The sequence below is a fragment of the Pinus tabuliformis genome, chromosome 6 (genome assembly GCF_031772625.1).
Source record: "Pinus tabuliformis cultivar Carrire ecotype Pingquan chromosome 6, CPIR1, whole genome shotgun sequence".
Taxonomy (NCBI): domain Eukaryota; kingdom Viridiplantae; phylum Streptophyta; class Pinopsida; order Pinales; family Pinaceae; genus Pinus; species Pinus tabuliformis.
This window is the reverse complement of record NC_142292.1, coordinates 1,009,316,456-1,009,340,492: the sequence shown is the minus strand read 5'-3', so window position 1 is coordinate 1,009,340,492 and position 24,037 is coordinate 1,009,316,456. Positions and strand designations below refer to the sequence as shown.

The window sequence follows — 24,037 nt, the reverse complement described above, 5'->3', positions numbered from 1 at the left end:
GTAGATTTTTTTTAGATAGGGACACTAGATTTCTCATTGTATTTTGAAATACATTATGGGAGAAGATGGAAACAAAGTTAAATAGGTCCACAATATTCCATCCATAGATAGTTGGGCAAACAGAAGTACTCAACAAGAATTTGGTGTTTCAAGGGGTTGCAATTAGAAGCATCTAAGGATTTGGGATAAAATCTAGTATATATACAACACTCTTATAATAGAGTAGTCCAAATTTACATTTGTATATCCTTATTTGAAGGTTGTTTTGTATATTTCCACTTCACCTTTTAATATGGCATATGGATAGTAAGGATGAGTGAGGGAAGATCTCATAGAGGATGCTTTAAGGGCATAAAAACTTATTTAGAAAAATAAGAAGATGCATTTTAAAGTACAAGAGGCACAAAAGAATTCATAGGAAAAGTACAAGGTGGGGCATTATTAACACAAAATAGAAAATCCATTTAAAGTGTGATATAGAGTATGGATACATTTGAAGAGGCTGAATGGTATCGATAATAAAATAAAGGATTTTTGATATGGTCTTTTCAAGATATTGAAAAATGAGGGATATAATTCCTATAGAATCAATCTACCCCCATACATGCACATTTACTTAGTGGTGAATGTGGAAAATCTCAAACAATATGAGCCTTCCATGATGGATCATGAAGAGGACCAAGTCCTTCCTCCCATAAGGACTTATCTCCATATGCCTAAGAAGGGTTGATAGAGGATACAATTTTTCAAAGTAGGTCCAAAACTACAAGAGAAAAGTAGCACTCCCTTTGGTAGATTGGGTTGAAAGGACAAATTTCAAGAAAATAAAAATGGTACTCTATGGAGAAGTAAGAGGAAAAATTTCCTCATCTCATTCAGTAAATCTTTCCCAAAATGGGGATGTATGATTGAGATTAGATCACTATATAAGTTTCCATCCATCTCTCTACTTTGAGAGTGGAAAAGCTGGAGGGACCAACTCAAGTTTGAAATCTTCTAGGGCCATTTTGAGGCATTGTATGAATTTCTTTTTTTTTGGAGGGGGGGGCGGGGCGGGGGGAATATTATTTCTTAAGCATTTGATCCCATGATGTTAATCTACACTCAAACACCTTTGCAATGATTCAACAAATACATCAATTTCAATTAGATTCGATATGAAGAAGCTATGACTCCTATTTGTTGACCTATCATGAATGACCGCCATATTCAAGAGGATGGGCATGTTAGCCCCATTTACTTGTGGAAAATGGGATATCAATGTGAAGACTATGAATAATACTCTAGAAGGGTCAAATTTGTAACTCTAGTTGAGAGTTCAAGGAGAAAAACTTAAACCCTAATTGGCTATCAGACTATGTTATAATTGGGCCACTAGGAAGAAAAGGGGTTTTGTGCATTCAATTGTATCTTGATCCACAATAGAGCATAAAAACTTGGGGTGGAAGTGAGAGAGAATAACATAGCGGTTTAGTGTTGGAAGTAGCCTATATGGTCACATGTCTCAAGTAACTCCATAGGGAGTACCTTATCCTTTGTACTTACATTATTTGATTTCGATACAAAAGAAAGAAAAGAAACGTCACCTTCTAGTTGAGTTTTCTCTTGTAAGTGTTTCCCATGGGATATCATGTGTTCCATGTGGTTTTTGTGTGATTGTATTTTATTGTTCCTGTGTTCCATGTGGTTTGTGTGTGATTGCATTCCATTGTTCTCTTTTTTCCACATTTTGTCTTTTTCATGCATAAGAGAAAACAATAATTAATAAATATGGAATCTAAGGAAATTAACCCTCATAGTATAGAATTCAATCTATTTTTATCATATTTTTTGTGACAAAATATTTAATGGAGTATTCACAGTCGTTTATGAATTATTAGGCCTTCCAAAAGTCCTACCTTGAATTTTATTAGTGAATGTATGATAAATTCAGTTATAGTGAAGGGCACTTAGGACATATCCCATCAACCAAATTGAGCCACTAGGAGGAAAAGGGGTTTTATGCATTCAATTTTATCTTGATCCAAAATAGAGCATAAAAACTTGGGGTGGAAGTCAGAAAGAATAACATAGAGGTTTATTGTTGGAATAGCCTATCTGGTCACATGTCTCAAGTAACTCCATAGAGAGTGACTTATCCTTTGTACTTACATTATTTGATTTCGGTACAATTGAAAGCAAAGAAACCTCACCTTCTAGTTGATTTTTCTCTTGTAAGTGTTTCCCATAGGATATCGTGTGTTCCATGTGGTTTTTGTGTGATTGTATTTTATTGTTCCTGTGTTCCATGTGGTTTGTGTGTGATTGCATTTTATTGTTCTCTTTTTTCCACATTTTATCATTTGCATGCATAAGAGAAAACAATAATTAATAAATATGGAATCTAAGGAAATTAACCCTCATAGTATAGAATTCAATCTATTTTTATCATATTTTGCTATGACAAACTATTTAATGGAGTATTCACAGTCGTTTATGAATAACTAGGCCTTCCAAAAGTCCTACCTTGAATTTTATTAGTGAATGTATGATAAATTCAATTATATTGAAGGGAACTTAGGATATATCCCATCAACCAAATTGGGCCACTAGGAGGAAAAGGGGTTTTATGCATTCAATTGTATCTTGATCCACAATGGAGCATAAAAACTTGTGGTGGAAGTAAGAGAGAATAACATAGAGGTTTAGTGTTGGAAGTAGCCTATCTAGTCACATGTCTCAAGTAACTCCTTAGAGAGTGCCTTATCCTTTGTACTTACATTATTTGATTTCGGTACAAAAGAAAGCAAAGCAACCTCACCTTCTAGTTGATTTTTCTCTTGTAAGTGTTTCCCATAGGATATCGTGTGTTCCATGTGGTTTTTGTGTGATTGTATTTTATTGTTCCATGTGGTTTGTGTGTGAATGCATTTTATTGTTCTTATTTTTCCACATTTTATCTTTTGCATGCATAAGAGAAAACAATAATTAATAAATATGGAATCTAAGGAAATTAACCCTCATATTATAGAATTCAACCTATTTTATCATATTTGTTGTGACAAACTATTTAATGGAGTATTCACAGTCGTTTATGAATAACTAGGCCTTCCAAAAGTCCTACCTTGAATTTTATTAGTGAATGTATGATAAATTTAGTCATAGTGAAGGGCACTTAAGACATATCCCATCAACCAACGACTATCTACCTGATGTACAATAATAAGTAATGAAAGACCCCTTGGTGAAAATCCTAGGATTTGGCCACTAAGATACCTTCCTTAAGTGAAAATAACAAATTCATTATGGGTAAACAGTAGCTATTTTGCTAAAGAACCCTGAAAGAAACATTCAACCTTGGTTTAAGTGTCCTAGGGAACTACATATCTTGATTTTTAAACACTTGATATAGAAGGATTTAAAGCTTGTCAGGAAAATAATTATATTTCAAATGAGAAATGATTGAGGGGAATTATTTGGATGCCTAGCCTAACAATCCTAACGTAAATGTAATTTTTTTATGACCTCAATAAAGAGTAATTAAGTTAGTTAGCTATGTGGCTTGAATTAAGGTTTGAATTTCATATATTGGGTTTTGTAAAATGATTTGATTAGTTACTGCACCCTTAGTTAGATTCATTTATTATTATTTACTTGGATGATATATTGGTTTATAGTGCTACCCAGATTGATCACATATCACAATTGATGTAGGTGTTAGAGACTTTGAAGAAGCACCAACGATTGGAAAGTATTAAGAAATTTGAGTTTGATGAGTAGTCTTTGGTGTATTTAGTCTATGCGATTAGTGAAAGGGAGATCAAGATAGGCCTTGGAAAGATGGATACCATTATGAAGCGGGCAATGCCTACATGTGTCTTTGAAGTTAGTATTTTCATTGGGATAGCATAGTACCCAAGGAAATTCATAGTTTTATTTTTAGTAGTAGATGCACCACTCCATGCCATAACAATGAGTGGTAGGAGCTTCTAGTGAGGGAAGGGTCAATAGAAGGTGTTAGTGTCAGTCTTTGCAGCCTTCCTCCAGTGATCAAATATGCTCTTACAAAGTGATTTTAAGGTGTCAAGGTCAAATTTTTTCATTTCAGTGAGTCTTCAAGCAAAATTTGGTCACTAGGTATTAGGTCTAGGGTTTCCTTTTAATCCTTCCAAAGTTGTCCAAATGTCGGTCCATGTCACCATTCAGATGAGTGTGCCATCATTCAAAGGGTTTTCATCATCATGTCAAGTTCCACTGGGTCATTTTACACCTTGTTCATGCTTCAGTTGTGCCTAGGTAAGGTTCATTTCCCTCTCCTAGGGTTTTGAAGCTAATTTCTCTTGGATGGTCAAATCATTAGCAAAACTTGTATCCTGATGTTCATACACTGTCTCCTATCCTTAATTCACCTTATTAAACACTTTCCATCACTGAGATCCCCCAAATTCCTCATTTTTGCACAAACCCTAGTTTCTTGTTACAACTTGACAATTTTCTAGGTTGGGCTTGTGTTTAGCCCTTTTGTACCCCTTCCCCTTACTCAATATTTGACATTCCACTTTCTCCTACTTCCTAACATCCCTCCCTACTTCCAAAAATTTTCTCAAGAGTTTAGAAGCCCCTTATCCCCTTCATTTCGCTTCATTTTGACAAATCCCCTGTTCCACACATCGGGATAAGTTTTACTCCAATGATGTTTCTGAGCAATAAAAGATGAATTTGAGAAAATTGAGAGAGGTTTTTGTCCAAACTATTCCGAGTAATAAAAACCTCCTTCTCTTTTTACACAGGTGTCATGGTTTTAGAGAAATGTCAAAAATACAATTTCCTCGAGAGAATTGATGCACCTCTAAAGTGACCTTGGGAAAATCAAGTTTTCTCCCTGCTTGGTTAGCCAAATGACTTTCTTGATGAGTCAAATGATAACTCGACACAAATATCTTTCCAATGAGCTATCATGAGCTCAATTTGGAGTTGATAAAGAGCTTCAAAAGTTGACTGCAACAGCACTCTGCCTTTAGGCAACCTCATTTGGCACATTTTGACCAGTCTTGGGAGATTTGATTTTTGATAGGACAAATAAACTCAAATTTAAAAATTCTAGTTTTTTTGGAAATTAGACTCAAATACCTTTCCAACGAGGTATCATGCACCCAATTTGGACATCAGGAAGGCCTCCACAACTGGTCTGCAAAAAGGCACGACGCACCTGAGTAGTGGCACGGCGCACTCAGTAGTCCACACGTTTACCACAGAGAAAGTGCGGTTAGGTCTGCTGGTTACATGACCAATGGGTGCGAGACTACAAGTAATACACAGAGGAAGTGCGGACCTAGACATTTTTGAGCAAAAACAGGCTTTTCTGCCCAATGCGCTGCGCCACTTGTCACGCGCTTATAATTGGGAGATCTCCAGGAGGAAAACATTACATTTTTGGATTTTTCATCAAAAGTTATGTATGCTCATGGATTACCTAAGGATTTTATCAAGTTCTGGGTTGCCTAAAGGGTCAAAAACACCCTAAAAATGACCTCACTACCCATATTTTGACACACGGGAAGCAGTCTTGGGAGATTGACATTTTGGAGGGGCAAATGACATCCAAATTCAGAAATTCCACTTGGGTTGGAAAGTAGACAGGCAGGGCTTTCTAACAAGCACACTTGGGCTCAATTTGGACTTCAGGAAGTGCATCAAAATCAGCTCCAAACTTGTGCTACGCATACAGATTTTGGGCGACGCATAGAGAATTTTGGCCTGTTTTTCACTCAGCATCTCAAAATTTCGCCCGGTTTTGACCAATTTTACTTTTTGATGTAATTATTGATCTATCTTGATGTAAATTGATGACTATGATGTAATTTTGGCACATATTTACTTGTTCTAGAAGATTCATTCACTAAAAAGTGAAAATTTAATGAATGAATCAATTTCCTAGCATATAGGGATAAGTTGTTTGACTACCTAAATTTCAGTTCCTTGTTTAGAATTACTTTAAGCAGCTCCTAGAATGATGAGCTTGACCCCTAGAGGCAAGGGAATAGGTTTGGTTTGTCTATATTATGTAATTTCTAAGTCATTTTCAGGGTTGGACACTTGGGATTGCTTAGTACTCTATTGTACATATCATTTATGCAATTTTGGCAAAGGAAAGACCAGGGTTTTGCAGCACTTGTTGGGATCCATGTGGCTCTATGTTTTGATGGTGTGTTTCTCTATGTATTTGTAAGTTCATTGATGTTTTATGTATGCCATTTCCCTTCTCTTGTCTTCTGCAATTAAACAAATGAGTGATTAAGGTAGAATTCAAGGACTGTTATGCTCTATCTGGATATTTTGTTTAATTCTTCATGTTTTCATCTGTTTGAGGAGGACTCTTGAGACCCTCTTTCCCTCCTTGGCTCCTCACCAGTCTGATCCACCCATTCATTTAATTCAAAGCATCAAATCGATTGCCTTCCTTGCCCCAATCAGGACTCTACAAAAATCTGGCCTCATCCCCGGACCCAAAATTTGCCTGTCCCTTTTTTCCAACAAAACTCCCACAAACTCAAATCAATCCTTGTACTTAATACCTAGCCTAAGGTCAGTTGTTAAATCAGTCATCTCAAGCCCCATTGATTATTTTTCTCTGAGATTGACCCGGAGAGAGCCCTCTCTTGTCCTCATAGGGCTAGCTACGGAGCTGAGCGTGGTTTGATGTGGACCTAGAACCTTTTCTTTTTAGCCTAAGGCAAATCTAGGCTCTAACATAGTGGCGACTGTACTGGGGAAGAAAATGGTTTGCTTGTTGATGTCATTGGTTTTATAAGCTACAGACGAAGCCTAAAGTTATGTCAGGTAGCCTTCGAAACGCTTTTGCTTTGCATTAGCGGAAGTAGATAAACGCTGCTTTAGTCAATCTCCGATTTAGCTTGTAATTGTGACACTTGACTTGTAAATTTCCCCAGTACATGTATCAAGTTAGATCTGATGGTTGATGGTGGACAATGATCAGACATCGCAAGGCTGAAATCATTCACCTAGTGACTCCATTCACTAAAAAATCTAGAAATCAATCATTCACTTGGTGACTCCACTGCAGGAAGATCAGTAGCTTTAAGATTTTGAAGATGGAACGGGTTGCAAGAAGATATGCTCCCATGAGCCGAGATCACATTCCAGGTTTTCCAAATAAAATTCCCAAGGTAGATTGGCAAAGGAATTTGCCTACATTTAAAGATGATGATAGGAAGGATACTGCTTTACATCTGGTTAGATTTCACATGCATATTCGCAAGTTGAAGGTTGATTTTCCTAAAGATTGCTTGATGAAGATATTCATGGCCACTCTAGAAGGTGAAGCCCAATCTTGGTATGAGAGTTTGTCGCCTGCTTGTATTCACTGTTTGAAGGATTTTCATGCCATGTTCTTTGAAAGGTATAAAGAATATTATCCATCATTAAATTTAGTTCAGAACTGTTGCAAACATGCTTATAGTTTTATCGAAAGCCTTGAGAAATATTATGAAGATGATGAGTTCATGGATGATGAGATCATGGAAGCCTTGTACGAGAATCCATTTCAGCAACATGAAGAGAACCTAGAGGATTCCCATCAAGATGCTCAGGAAGCTTTGTAGTAGGATCAAGATCTTGGTACAATGGAAAATGATGAAAGAGAAGGTTTTAGTTCAGATCTGCCCATGGAAGAAGACAGCATGCAGGAAAGTCAAGTTTCAATTTTCGAATGTGATAAAGTCAAGTCGACTATTTCAAATCTAGATTCAGATCGTGATGATGTAGACTACCTTGTGTTGAATCCCATGAAGGAGAGCTCTGTTGTTAAGATCATCTGGTATGAAGAAGACAAAGTTGTTGAATAAATCCTTCATGAGGAGGTAATCCAGTCATTTGATGAACAACAGAATGAGACCTTTGTTCAAGTAAGTGAAAAACCTTCTTTTGATAACTCAGTGGTAAATGATAATTTGGATAATTTGATTGCCATGTCATATGAAAATGATTACTATTTGAGCAAAAGAAAACAAAAAGCATTATCTCCTTTGTCTGAAAATGAGATAGATCAACTCTTGAAATGTCATGTTACAGCCCAAGCTAAAGCAGATTTGCAGTGCACACATGGTCAAGAAAGTGTTAGTGAAACTTCTTCCTCTTTTGAAAACGGTGATGGTCTTGTAATCAATTTTATAGATCAGCAAACAAATAATATTTTCTTTCACAAAGATGATAAGGCTGTCATGTTTGATGATCTTGAAGATTGTTTTCTGTTTAAGAATGACCTAGGCCATGAAGTTGAGGAATATGAACTTGAGAGAGACAATATGCTAGAATTTCTCACGGTCAAGGAATTTATAGCTAACACTCAGATGGCATAAGCTTATACCTCTCTGTGCCTTCCTATCACTCAGCAATCAATTGTTCTTTCAGATAAAAATGGAGGGAGTACTTGTATTTTTGCAGCTAGATCTCAAGATAAGCCAGTGCTTCAGGATTTTCAAGATCCCTTCGGCATTCTTCTGCAAGCATTAGAAAAGATAAATATTTCCTGGTTCATTATCATAAGCTTTGGTTTCAGTGGTTATTTTGAGTTGCCTACAGGTTCATCGTTCCGCCTGCTCGAGAAAAGTGAGAGCAGAAATTTGGTATGTAGCCATCTGCTGGATTGGTTACATTGGAAAGCTCATTACACATGATTGTACATATTTCATTAGTATGCAGGTGGTTGTCATCATGATTTGAAATCTTGATGGACTGCTGCCCTTCAATAAGCTTTGTAAGTTCTTGTTTTAGTTAAGTCAGTCATGAGTCATTTGTGAGTCAGTTTTCAGTCTTTTTATTAAGTTAATTTGTGTTGGTTTTCAGTCATGCATTTTAGCTTGAGCTTTTGACTCCATTGCCCAATGGATGAAGGCACTTGTCTGCTCTTCCAAAGATCTGTAGTTCTCGGCACCTCCAAGGAGCTACCATCCCCATTGTAGCCAATGTTAGTGTCAGTCTTTACATCCTTCCTCCAGTGATCAAATATGCTCTTACAAAGTGATTTTAAGGTGTCAAGGTCAAATTTTGTCATTTCAGTGAGTCTTCAAGAAAAATTTGGTCACTAGGTATTAGGTCTAGGGTTTGCTTTTACTCCTTCTAAAATTGTCCAAATGTCGGTCCATGTCACCATTCAGATGAGTGTGCCATCATTCAAAGGGTTGTCATCATCATGTCAAGTTCTACTGGGTCATTTTACACGTTGTTCATGCTTCAGTTGTGCCTAGGTAAGGTTCATTTCCCTCTCCTAGGGTTTTGAAGCAAATTTCTCTTGGATGGTCAAATCATTAGCAAAACTTGTATCCTGATGTTTATACACTGTCCCTATACTTAATTTACCTTATTATACACTTTCCATCACTGAGATCCCCCAAATTCCTCATTTTTGCACAAACCCTAGTTTCTTGTTACAACTTGACAATTTTCTAGGTTGGGCCTGTGTTTAGCCCTTTTGGACCCCTTCCCCTTACTCAATCTTTGACATTCCACTTTCCCCTGCTTCCTAACATCCCTTCCTACTTCCCAAAATTTTCTCAAGAATTTAGAAGCCCCTTATCCCCTTCATTTCACTTCATTTCGACAAATCCCCTGTTCCACACATCGGGACAAGTTTTACTCCAATGATGTTTCTGAGCAATAAAAGATGAATTTGAGAAAACTGAGAGAGGTTTTTGTCCAAAATATGCCAAGGAAGAAAAAATTCCTTCACTTTTTACACAGGTGTCATGATTTTAGAGAAATGTCAAAAATATAATTGCCTCGAGAGAATTGATGCACTTCTGAAGTGACCTTGGGAAAATCAAGTTTTCTCCTAGCTTGGTTAGCCAAATGACTTGCTTGATGAGTCAAATGATAACTAGACACAAATATATTTCCAATGAGCTATCATGTGTTGGAAATAATACTGAGAGGGGGGGTGAATCAGTATTATCAAATATTTCCTTTTTCAACTTCAGATAATATACGCTACTTCAGTTAATAAAAATTGCGTATATACGCAACTTCAGATAAGGAAAACCGCGTATATAAAGCAGACTTATAATTTGATTTATCTTTCAGATGTCAGTTATTAATCTGTGAATCAGAAGTAGATAAACAGTACTAGAACCAGTGAAACAGAGCAGAAGACAATCACACACATGAACACAAGATATAAGGAGGAAACCCAATGTGGGTGAAAACCCCCTGCTGCAATTCGTCTCTATCTTCTTTTTAATTAGAAACTTCTCTTTACAATGTTTTGCACTGGTGCAGTCTTTACCAGTACGCAGGCTGCAACCTGCAGAGAGCTACAACTCTCTCTTGTTCTCCAGCTTTCCTGGAAGGGAGCTCCAACCCCCTTAGTTCTTGTACTAGCTTGAGATACTAGTACGCAGGCTCCTACTTGCAGAAGGCTGCAACCTTCTCTCTGCTTTCAGGGACCTCGTTTCATTAATTTTCAGACTGGATCCACAAGTAATATCAATCAAACATCAAGTATTTCTGCATCAACCAAACCCTTTTCACCAATCAAAAACTGAATTAGATAAACACTTCTCTATCAGTTGTACCCAGAACACAGTAACTGTAATCAAACACCAATTCTGAACCCAGAACACTGCAGCAATAAAATAGAAGCAGCTAGAACATAAATCAAGATATGTACGCTACTTCACTATTCATCAATCTGCGTGTATACGCTTCTGTCCCATAACCAACCTGCGTATATGCTTCTTTCATTCACAGAAAAAGCGTGTATATGCACCTGCACTTCACTGAACCTGCGTATAGATCTATAAAGGATAATTTATTCTTTTAAGCATTCAGACATTAGTTAACCCAGATTTATAGATCAAGAGTGCGCCACATATAACAGATCAAAATCATACAGAGATACCAATGTTCAAGCCTTGAGATTTTGATCCATCAATAGTCCTTATCCTTCTTGTGCTCAGGTTCCTCCTTCATTCAGATCTAGATTTGCACCATAACCCAATCAATAGTATTCCAGATCTAGCACGATATCAGATATTCAATAGATCAGATGATTCTTTGCCACATGATCTCCTTCCTCTTTTATAGTTTTAGCCCTTCCACAATACCACTATCCAAAACCATAATAAACCAATACCAAGGGCCCAAACCTGGGGTCAACACTTCTGACGAGATACCATGGTCCAAAACCATAGGTTCAAATTCCAAGAACTAACAACCACGGACCAAAAATAAGTTTCCCACCATGTACGCACTTTTTTGTGCATAAAAGTGCGTGTATATGCATACGTGACTTTTGAACGTATAACCCACGTGTATACGCGTCTTCGGCAAGGTGAACCTACGTATACAAGATTTCCTTCATTCTGAGTGCCTGAACTGAGATCTGTCACCAAAGTGAGTTGCCATCAAGGACAACACCTGTACCATATCGCCACACCGGTGTCAAAATGCCAACATCATGAGCTCAATTTAGAGTTGAGGAAGACCTTCAAAAGTTGACTGCAACAGCACTCTGCCTTTAAGTAGCCTCATTTGGCACATTTTGACCAGTCTTGGGAAATTTGATTTTTGATAGGGCCAATGAACTCCAAATTTAAAAATTCTAGTTGGGTTGGAAAGTAGACTCAAATACCTTTCCAACGAACTATCCCGCACCCAATTTTGACATCGGGAAGGCCTCCAAAACTGGTCTGCAAAAAGGCGCAGCGCACCTGAGTAGTGGCACGGCGCACTCAGTGGTCCGCACCTTTACCATAAAGAAAGTGCGGTCAGGTCCGCTAGTTACATGACCAATGGGTGCGGGAATGCAGGTAATACACAGAGGAAGTGCGGACCTAGACATTTTTGAGCAAAAACAGGCTTTTATGCCCAATGCGCCGCGCCACTTGGCACGCGCTTATAATTGGGAGATCTCCAAGAGGAAAACTTTACATTTTTGGATTTGTCATCAAAATTTATGTATGCTCATGGATTACCTAAGGATTTCATCAAGTTCTGGGTTACCTAAAGGGTCAAAAACACCCTAAAAATGACCTCACTGCCCCTATTTTGACACACAGGAAGCAGTCTTGGGAGATTGAGGTTTTGGAGGAGCAAATGACATCCAAATTCAGAAATTCCACTTGGGTTGGAAAGTAGACAGGCAGGGCTTTCCAACAAGCACACTTGGGCTCAATTTGGACTTCAGGAAGTGCCTCAAAATCAGCTCCAAAGTTGTGCTATGCATACAGATTTTGGCGCGGCGCATAGAGAATTTTGGCCTATTTTTCACTCAGCAGCTCAGAATTTCGCCCAGTTTTGACCAGTTTTACTTTTTGATGTAATTATTGATCTATCTTGATGTAACTTGATGACTATGATGTAATTTTGGCACATATTTACTTGTTCTAGAAGATTCATTCACTAAAAAGTGAAAATTTAATGAATGAATTAGTTTCCTAGCATATAGGGGTAAGTTGTTTGACTACCTAGATTTCAGTTCCTTGTTTAGAATTAGTTCAAACAGCTCCTAGAATGATGAGCTCGACCCCTAGAGGCAAGGGAATAGGTTTGGCTTGTCTATATTATGTAATTTCTAAGTCATTTTCAGGGTTGGACACTTGGGATTGCTTAGCACTCTATTGTACATTTCATTTCTGCAATTTTGGCAAAGGAAAGACCAGGGTTTTGCAGCACTTGTTGGGATCCATGTGGCTCTATGTTTTGATGGTGTGTTTCTATATGTATTTGTAAGTTCATTGATGTTTTATGTATGCCATTTCCCTTCTCTTGTCTTCTGCAATTAAACAAATTAGTGATTAAGGTAGAATTCATGGACTGCTATGCTCTTCCTAGATATTTTGTTTAATTCTTCATGTTTTCATATGTTTGAGGAGGACTCTTGAGGTCCTCTTGCCCTCCTTGGCTCCTCGCCAGTCTGATCCACCCATTCATTCAGTTCAAAGCATTAAAGTGATTACCTTCCTTGCCCCAATCAGAACTTTGCAAAAATCTGGCCTCATCCCCGAACCCAAAATTTGCCTGTTCCTTTTTTCCAACAAAACTCCCAAAAACTCAAATCAATCCTTGTACTTAATATCTAGCCTAAGATCAGTTGTTAAATTAGTCATCTCAAGCCCCATCGATTATTTTTCACTGAGATTGACCCAGAGAGAGCCCTCTCCTGTCCTTGTAGGGCTAGCTACGAGGCTGAACATGGTTTGATGTGGACCTAGAACCTTGTCTTTTCATCCTGAGGCAAATCTAGGCTCTAATAGAAGGCATTTAAAGCATTGAAGAAGAAAACAAATCAAGCATCAGTTCTTATGTTAACAAACTTGCAAAATCCCTTCGAAGTGGAGAAGGATATGAGTGGGTATTCGATGAGAGTGCTCTTGATGCAAGGAAAAAGGTGTATATGCTACCATTTTGAGGTATTTCATTGGGAAACTCTCAACTACTCTACCCGCGACAAGGAGATCTATGCTCTAGCACAAGCTATCAAAAAGTGGAAACACTTTCTGATGGGTAAGGAGACCATCATCCACATAGATCACCAAATTGTTATAGTGTCTGCAAAGCTAGAGTAAGTTACAATAGAATATACATTACAAGTGAAAGGAGTTCTTACTATCGCTTCATTTAGTGATAAGGTATAAGAAGGACAACACAAACAAGTTAGATGGCATACTTTCAAGGCCACCTATATAAAAATTTACGATTTTGGGAACTCTGATGCACATGGAGCCTTTCACCCATGATGCATACAAAGAGGCATATATAGAGGATGGGGGTTTTAAGGAGGTGTTTCAACAATTATAGAGACACCATGATGCAGACAATGGAGATAGTACATTTGACTATCATATACAAAATGGATTGCTCTAAAGGCTAGATAAGCTATGTGTTCCTAAAGGTGAGAGACTACAATTAATCAAAGAGACTCAAACTTTGAACGTTGTATGTCATTTTTGTGTACAAAAAAAGGTGGCCAACTTAAAGAGGTATGTGCACTAACCTAGAATATAAAAAGATGTAGGTAGGTTCATAAGAGAATAAAAAGATGTAGGTAGGTTCATAAGAGGATGCATACTTTGTTATACATTCTCATGCAAGATACACATTCTTATCTATTATATCATGAAAATATGATATTCAATTTTTTGGACAAAACATGTTCATAATATCTTAATCATTTTAATATCACATTTATAACAAAACACCAAAAAAATAAATATCTATTTACTTTTTTATTAACATAAAATTGATAGTAAAATAAACAAATATATATCAAACTTTCAATATCGTTATATATATATATAGATATATATTTTAAGAAATTACAATTATCTATTCAATCTTAAATTTATTATTAAAATTTAACCACCAAAAATTTGATTCAACTTTTTTTATTTTTTTTAAGAAATTGATTAAATTGATATATATCTTTCAATATCTTCCTCAAATCACTTTCTTATTATGGTTTAATATCTCTATTAACAAATATCCTTTATTTATTTTATTTTATATTTAAAAAACAATAAATTCAAATACACGTGAAAGATAGATCAATAATATGACAACTTACCCGTGTAAAATATTTAATAATATTAATTTTTTATAAATATAAAATAAAGAGAAAATTAAAATATTCACGGTCAAAGATAACCAATAATATGAAATGATATGATATGATTTTAAATAATATGTATGTACTTTGTGTTTAATCATAATATAAAAGAGAGTATATGTTTGAGATTATTAATTATTATAAGTTATATAAATTTATGTTTATAATCTTAGTTTAAATTAGTGTAGTTTTTTTGTGATTTATGTTTAGATTTTAAGAAAAAATTTAACAAGAGTTATATTAAAAATTATTTAACCACTGTTTAGAATCAATGAGTGTGATTTATTGTTAGGAAAAGATGAATAATCAGATTTGGTAACAGGTTAAATGTTTTTTTATTTTTTGGTCCAGTCAAATATAACCAAATATTTGACCAAAAATAAGAAAAAGATTTAACCTGTTGCTCGATAATGAACCACACTAATTAGTTATTCATCTTATTATTAATAAATCACACTAATTAGTTTGAAAAACCTCAATAAATATTAATCTTTAATGTAATTATTAAAAATAAAATAAAATATTTATTTAGTTGATTTTAATAAAAAATATGATATATAAATAAATAAATCAAACATACATACATGTCCTTATTCACTTTATACTAATATGCAGAAAAGAACGTCTCATTTATAAATTTATCTTAGAATATTAAAGTTATTCTGGTTGGCACGCATGTCCATTTTACATTCAATTTTATAATAATATGTAGTAAATGGTCTTCAATTCATGACTTTATATCGCAGTCGCTGTCCCATATAAGAATGCCCATTCCACCTTCAATTCTATATCAGCATGCAGTTACTGATTAATGAATTTCCAATCTGTCCAGTTGTATCCATTTAATTCTTCAGTCTAGGTGAATCCATTGGTGAACTGTCTCTGTCCATCACCACGTAATAAATAATCACAAATTTATTCATAGTGTATATTCATGGGTAAATTTTGTATTTTTTTTTTAAATTAACATAAATAGTTGGTAAATGTAGATATCTATATAAATTACATAGTTGGTAAATGTTGATAGACAAAAAAATATCAAAACGCTTATTCTTATAAATTGTAGTCTAATTTATAGAAGAAATGAACTTTTTTCACGACTATTTTTCTAGATAATTCTAATCAAGATGTGTCAAAACTTGAGTTTAAATTGTTTAATTTGCATAATTCAAGTGCTTTAGGGTTTTTCATGGTGCTCAATCTATTTATACATCCAAAAATGTATTTTGAATAACTAAAAATCTTGAAATTGTATTATCAGATTTCAGTGAATTTCTGTGAAAAACACTATTTCATTTTCAATTAGACTAGACCTAAATTTATTCACTATTATTTTTAAATTATTTATTTTATTTAAAATTTATTTTTTAAACTAAATTGATTTTTACATTAAAAACACAATTTAAATTTTAAATCTCCTCCAAAATAAATATACCAAATAAAATATATTTAATTTAAAAAAATAGGATTAAATTGCACCAAACTAAATTATAAACTTCTATGTTAAATGTACGTCCACCAAATTTATCATCAAATTATTAAAAAATTATACTTCTTAATATGCAAAAAAGATTCCTTATAACTCTTTTTGGTAATCGCGATTTGAAAGGAAGTCACTTTACACGAGAGATTTCCAGAAAGGTGGTTCCATGATTTCAAAGAAGTTAACTGTAAGCATCTTGTGGACTTTTGGTGACATAAATTTGTGATTTTTTTCAACGTCGACAGAGGACCATGTTTTTCGACTTTGAACTTTTGAAACTTTTCTTCCTCTCAAGGAACCAAAAGATACCTATCACGTAGACGTTTTTTTGTTTGGTAGAGTTTACGTATTTTATTTCAAAAAAAACAGGGTTGCTATCGCTCCTAGCTAGATATTTGAAAAATGTTCACTTTTCTTTACTTTTATTTTTTATGATTGGGAAATGAAGTGAGACTTTAACGTTTTTTATGATTGGGAAATGAAGTGAGACTTTAACGTTTTTATTTTTTATGATTGGGAAATGAAATGATATTTTAATGTTTACAAAATAAAAATAGATTATGGGATAATTAGTTTTTTGTTTTTTTTGTAATTTAATTTTTTTTTTCAAATTGATGACGAACTGGGTTTACTTTTCAACAATCGCTTTACTGAAAAAAACAATGTCAAAAAATCGTTCCTCACCTATTTCCATAACTTTATTTAATATCTTTAAATGCATCGCATTCCAAAACAAAATATTTTTCCAAAGTCTAACATTAACAGTTTTCCCAGAAGACCCAATTTGTCACGTATGTTAGGCATGGTGCGAGACAGTGGTGTTAGTCCCAATTATTTCCGGGAGAAGTCAGCCTCCAAGATCACCACAGTCTGATATGTAGCCCTAGTAAGTCGACAGCCCTCGCTTCACGCGCGCTTGTACACTTCAAGACCGCTATACTTTCACCGGAACAAGCGGCTTTAATGCCTGTACCTGCGTATAAATAGAGGCCTCCAACTACGTACCCAATATCTTTCTCTGCTTCCTTATTTGATAATCTTGAATATTGAAGAAATAATGGCCCCCGTGAATATGAGGGAGGGTAAAATTCCAGAGCAAAAGAAAATTGATAATGGTAGCTTGTTCCCCAAGGTTATCATGCCTGCAGTAGCTCATGAGCAATGTTGTTATTCCCATGATGAAGAGTTGGGTGCAGTTTTGCAGTCTATAAGGAAGGAAAAAGAGTGGTTTCAGAAGGAGTTGCAGGAGACCGGGGCTCTGCTTTTCAGAGGCTTTAAATGTATAAAATCTGCATCTGACTTCAATGCTTTTGTGGATGCCTTTGGATGGGAGGAGAAGTCGTATAAGGGATCTGCCCTTCGAAATTATATTGTAGGAAGAGTGTGGACTGCAAATGAAGCTCCCCTTGATCAGGACATCTTCTTCCACCATGAAATGGCTTTGGTATTATATGATTTTTTTTAAATTATTTTTGGTAATTCTAACCTGGATTTGAATTTGAAACGATGGTAGTGCACTTATTTACTGTCAATGTGAATTTAAATTTAAAATAATGTAGTTATATATAATGATATAATTTTAAGAATTTAGTAAATTTATAATCATAATTAAATGTATATCTTAGGTTTTTAATTTATTTGTTTAAGTGAAAGTAATTAAAAAAAATTGATTAATTTAATAAAATTGGTTTAAATTTTTGGTGTTCATCAAATTTTTAAATATTTTAATACAATATATATTTTTAATAATTTATATAAAAATATCCAAAATGTTTACGCTCATAGAAAAAATAGGATGTATTTACCATTAGAATTACATCAGTGATGTGATATACACTTTGACAATTAAATGCTCCAAATCAACATTTCTCAAACTAAAAGTCAAACGTGCAATCATATTACAACTGAAACCAGTTAAAAAACAATGTGCAGCGATTATGAAATTTCTTTTAATACTACAGCATCTTACACTAATTAATTGTATGCATGCAGCTTAGATTAATTAATTGTTTGCCTCATGCAGATGAAAGAATTTCCATCGAAGCTATTTTTCTTCTGCGAGATTGCACCTCCTGAGGGTGGACAGACCGCAATTGTTCGCAGTGATAAGGTGGCTCGTGAAATGGAAAGCAAATTCCCAAGCTTCGTTAAAAAACTGAATAAAGAAGGGATAGTGACGTGCACATTCCTGCCTAAAGAAGACGACGAGGGTTTTTTCCTTGGAAAAAGTTGGCCATCTCAGTTTCGGACTGACGATCCCTACGAAGTTGAGAGAAGGTATTTGGTTGTAAATTTTGGAAATATTTTGCAATTTGATAAACAATAGCGCGATTTTAATTTTATTTGGATTGTAAATTTTGGCTAATTGTTTGCTTTTGTTTCTCAGAATTGAAGCTGGTGGTTCTAAGCTGGTGTGGATGGCGAACGGAAGTGCTAATATCATAGCAGGGCCGCTTCCTGCGACGAGAAGCTTCGAAGGATACAACGATCAGAAGGTGTGGTTTAACTATATTCCTGGTGCTGTGTACAAAAAAGCTGCGAGTTATAACAGACTTTTATGTGGAGATGGTTCTGCAATTCCGAGCGCAGTAATGGAGGAGAGTGCGAGAGTTATGGACAATGAATGCGTAGAGGTGAAGTGGGAAGCGGGGGACGTGCTGCTCATAGATAACTTGGCTGTAATGCACGCGCGTAGACCTTCGAAGCCACCTCGGCGTGTCTTGGTGGCTCTCTGCGAGTGATATAAATAAATGGATAGAAACATTTCAATAAAGTTGGCCATTTGCAAAAGGTTGAAATTGTGCAGATTGCAGATTCCGAAAATATTATTAAAATATTAAAAAAAACAACATATTTATAGAGTTTATTGCTGCTGTTGTAAAACGTAGAATATTTTCAGTTTTTTCGGCCTTTGCACTACTGAGCAAAATTTTTTGCAAATCTATTCCAAACACTAAAATTTAGATAAAAGTTAATAATAAAACTTACTTTTTATTACTTATATCTTCCCACAAGAATTACACTAATGTTATAAATATACCATTGTACTTATACTCATGTTTATGTTTGAATTAATTCACTGGATATAAATGCTTCTAATTTTGCCCTAACTGAAAACTCTTCACAGTGTTGTTTTAAAGAGATTGAAAGGAAAGGCAGTTGATGAATTGTTTTCAAGTGAAAGGTTTATAAACATTGAAAATTTTATAAATTTTATAATTTTATTTTAATAAATAAAGTTATTAAAATATTTATTATACAATTAAAGTTATTAAAATACTTATTATATATTTTTAAAATTTAAAAAAACATTATTATTATTATTATTATTATTAATTAATATATATATATAGATGAAAAAAGATATTTGACTATAGAGTTCATTCTCACTTTATTATAGAGATTTTTAATTTGTAAATAGGTTTTGTTACAATACTATGGGCTAATATCAAGACTTATCAATACTACATCCCAAAAATAGAAATTCTTAATTTGAAAATAGGTTTGGTTACCATATCATTAGCCAATATCATGGCTCATCAATACCACATGCCAAAAACCATAACTCATTTGATATGACACTTGTTCATATGATTTTTTTAAATTAATGAATTTAATTAAATGGGAAAAATGACATAATTACTTTGAAAATAAATCTCAAGCTTTGACTTTTTTGTATACTATTAAAAAAATATTTTAGTATATTCTATAGAGATTAAATTTCTACCATCCAGCTAATAATTATTAATAATTAAATTAAAATTATAAAATCTTATTCCAAAATAGACATAATTATATATTTAATTATAATAATAACAAAAAAATATATAAAGTCAAAGCTTGAGATTTATTTTCAAAGTAATTATAACATTTTTCCCATATAGAGGTTAAATTTCTAACATTCACTTAATAATTATTAATAATTAAATTAAAATTATAAAATCTTATTTCAAAATAAACAGATTTATAAACATAATTATATATTTTAATTAAAATATTAAAAAATATATATATATAAATATAAATAAGAAAATAAAGTAGTTATATTATTCTATTTTGACTTCGTCAAAGTAACGTGGAGATTTATTTTTACCTTATTATTTGAATCCAACTAAGTCTGTTGAGTTTTTACCTCCCCCTCGGAATTATAGCATCCTACTTTCAGCGAGATTTCTTGCGGAGACTTTTTAAATACGTCATGGTTCATTTGTAAAACTATACACCCACGTGCTCTTTCATTGGTTGTCTATGTGAAGTTTCTACATGTCTAGTACAAGGTAGGTTTGGGGAAAGCATTTTTCATTTGAATTTATCCTTTCTACTTTGATTTTTAGGTCTTCACTGGTTACTTTGCAAAATTCATGGTTTGATATATACTTTTCTAGTTTTTTAATTGATTTTTATATTTATCCTTTCTACTTATTGATTTTTATATTTATCCTTTATCCTTTCTATTTATCCTTTATATTCATGGTTTGATATATACTTTTCTAGTTATCTTTCCTAGTTATTTAATTGAATTTATCCTTTCTACTTTGATTTTTAGGTCTTCACTGGTTACTTTGCAAAATTCATGGTTTGATATATATTTTTCTAGTTATTTAATTGATTTTTATATTTTTTTGAGGTAAAAACTTCTTTTATATATTAAAAAATTTAACAAGTATTTTTTTAGATTTACTTTTTAGGTAATATTACACTCTATTTAATTATATGTTTTTTTTGAGAGATGTTATATTTGTAATTGTAATGATATTGTAAATTTTTATCCATTTTAAATTTATGTTACTTTTCTAAGCATGTTGATTTGAACAAGTTATTTATAAGCATTTGCATGAAGTTAATAATACAAAAAGTGACAATAAGATGTGTAAGAAAATGCATACTCATGAATGTACTCACATTCTTAGAAGCACACATGTATTTTTAAAACATGTATGCACTTTTGAGTTTATAACATTAGCATTCTTCACACCACTATGCAATATACTAACTCGATGTCAAGTTAGTGTTTTTAAGAAGACATACACATTCTTAAGAATCTCCACTCAAACGCTAACCATATATTGCTATCCAACAAACCATGCAACATATTTTCCTCTTTCATCGAGCAATTTGAGGAGAGAGTTTAGGAATTTTAGGAGTGCTAACATTATGTTTGATTGGTTATAGGTAAGTTTCTAAACCTTGTTTTTGTATTTCATAACTTTTTTATATTATAAATACAAAAAAAAAAATCATCATTAACTGCAACATATTGAGATCACATGGATTTGCACTTGAAGGTAATGTAAACTAAGCATAATTGGATGATGATAGAACAAGGCCCAAGCTAGAACTAGGAAACATAAGTGTTAGAATTGATATTATGTGGAGCTCATAAAGAACATTTATACAAGTTTTAAGAAACATCGGAGGGATCTCACACCTTTCACTAGCTAGAACCCTATACAAGATTTAAGAAACATCATAGGGATCTCACACCTTTCACTACCCGAATCATTTGATACCTTGTTACTTTTATTGTGAATGCCTAAGGCTACTTATGACATATCTTTTATTAGAAGGCTAGATTGTTTGACTATTATAGGATGACTCTAGATATAAATTATGGTAGAGACTTGGACATTTCAACATAATATTTAATGACATTATTTATTGAATCTACCAACATAAACATTTCATGGAGGAGACTACTCTCTCTCTCTCTCTCTCTCTCTAGGTATATATCTGTGTGTGTGTGTGTGTGTGTGTGTGTGTGTGTGTGAATTTATGAAGGGAACAAAATGATATACAGATTTATAATCATAACACAGAGATACAGTGAAACTTGACTTCTATTAATAAATAGAAAATGCAAAAATTGTATAAAGGTGTAATGAAAACAAACTAGCTTGAATGGTGGTAGATTATCTCTTAGAAGAGATGTGATGGACATTCTCCTTTGTTGAATTGTCTTACAATGTGGCTCAGAGGCACTTTCATTATAAAGAAGCAATACGAAACTCTAAACATCCAAAAACCTAACCCTAGGAGATGAAGCGCCAAAAGACTTATAGGCCTTGATGGGGTAAGTTGGATTGTCAACCTCTCGAGGTCATTACTATGGCATACAGTCTTTATTTGGTGTGCTCATTGGCCCATTGGAAATGTATCTAACCAAGAAGTACATTTATCGATTATACTCGAGAGTCTACGACTAACGAGTGTATGTTTACCTAAAAAATACCATTTAGGGCCTCAAAATGACTCCAAATCTTGAGACCTAAAACACTATAGAAAAACTACCAAAATAGAAAAATTCTCTATGAGTCAATGGAATAAGTGGGTGTTCATCGATATCCACCAGGATCATTCTTCCCCTCGTAGGAAGAAATGGTCCTATTACATTGAGTGCCTCCATTAGTTGGGAAAAATTCTACTAAATTTGGCTCCTAATGAGCCACTTTCCTTGGTTCAGAGCTCGTATTCTTTGACAACTCGATATAGTTGGATCCTCTGTTAGCGAGTGCTCTTAATATGTGTGTCCACGATCTCTTTAATGTGGCATGTTCAATTCAATATAGGTTGATCTTTGTTGATTTCATCTACTCTATGAATCTGATGTGTGTAACAATGGTGGAAAGTATAGTTGAAGGTGGTCCACATTGAACATTGGGTGCAGGCCAAGTAAGGCAGGGTACTTAGCTCAAAAGCATTGTCACCCATAGCCTTGGTGATGGTGTAAGGTTCATAGCGAAGTGGCTAAAGCTTTTGATGGGTCCCTACAATTGCAACCAAACCTAGTCTCCCTCTTGAAACTTATGTGGAACCCAATGCTGATCATGACATTGTTTGTACTTAGTATTGGCTTTTTACAAGATATCATGGAAATGTTGGCGAATGTGATCAATTCGTTCAATAAACTTAGTATTTTTGTCAACGCTAAATTAAACATGTGTATATGCTTCTTGTGTAGTTGCAAGGGGTAGTATGACATCATTGGGACCCAAGGATTGAAATCTCGAGCCCACTTGAAAGGTGTTGTGGCCAATTGAGCTATGGAGAGATCTGTTATAGTTATGCCAAAAAAAGGGGAGACTCCCACCCCATGTTCTTGGATGCTTGGAGTTATACATCAACAAAATGTGCACGATCATCTAATTGGTGACCTCTATTTGGCCATTAGTCTAGGGTGGAAGGCAGTGAATGAGCTTGGTGTTAAACAATGACCAAAGGCTCGACCAAAATATGCTTGGGAACTTGTTATCCCTACTAATATGATTATCTATAGGATCCAAACAAGTACCCACACTCATTTGAAGAAGATTTTGGTAGTGGATTCTATTATGATACTTTTCTTGTAGACAATTATAATGGTCATCTTAAAAAAACATATCAATTCCCACAAACACACAATCATTACCATGCTTAGTAGAAGGAAGGAGAGATATATAATACATCGATATGGATTCCCAAGGCCGGCTAGGAGTAGGCAGAGGGGCGTACATGTGTTGCTTCTTAATGGATGGTTTGGAAATGGCACAGACGATGTAGGACCTAATAAATTTTCCAACATCTTGTCAAAGTTTTGACCAATAAAAATACTTATGTAGCATTTCCACTATGATATTCTCTACACAAAAGTGTCCTACTACTCGAATGTAATGTGCCTCCTCGATCATCTTGACACACTCACTTAAAGAAACACAAAAGTGTCCCAGGTAGCAAAATAGTGCATCGTGGAGGTAGAATCCCAGAACATGCTTGCCTACCATTAGCATCTAATATGTGATAATGAATTCTGAGTCATTGTTGTATAAATGTGGCCACCCAAAGGTCTCGTTTCATAAATGGGGGTTGACTGAGGCGGTTTGCGACATGATTGGTGCTACCCTTCTTGTACTTTATGTTAAAATGGAAATGTTGTAAGTATGTGGACCATTTCTAATGGGGATCATAATGCAATTGCC

General features: G+C 34.4%; 1 protein-coding gene across 1 annotated transcript; it reads left to right on the top strand.

The window, feature by feature from the left end:
- Positions 1-17,129: 17,129 nt before the first annotated feature.
- Positions 17,130-18,826, top strand: LOC149262415 (clavaminate synthase-like protein At3g21360). The gene is made up of 3 exons (XM_089384676.1): positions 17,130-17,529; positions 18,109-18,362; positions 18,472-18,826. Exons 1-3 carry the CDS (start codon positions 17,143-17,145, stop codon positions 18,824-18,826), a joined length of 996 nt encoding a protein of 331 aa, XP_089240802.1. The 5' UTR covers positions 17,130-17,142.
- Positions 18,827-24,037: the final 5,211 nt, after the last annotated feature.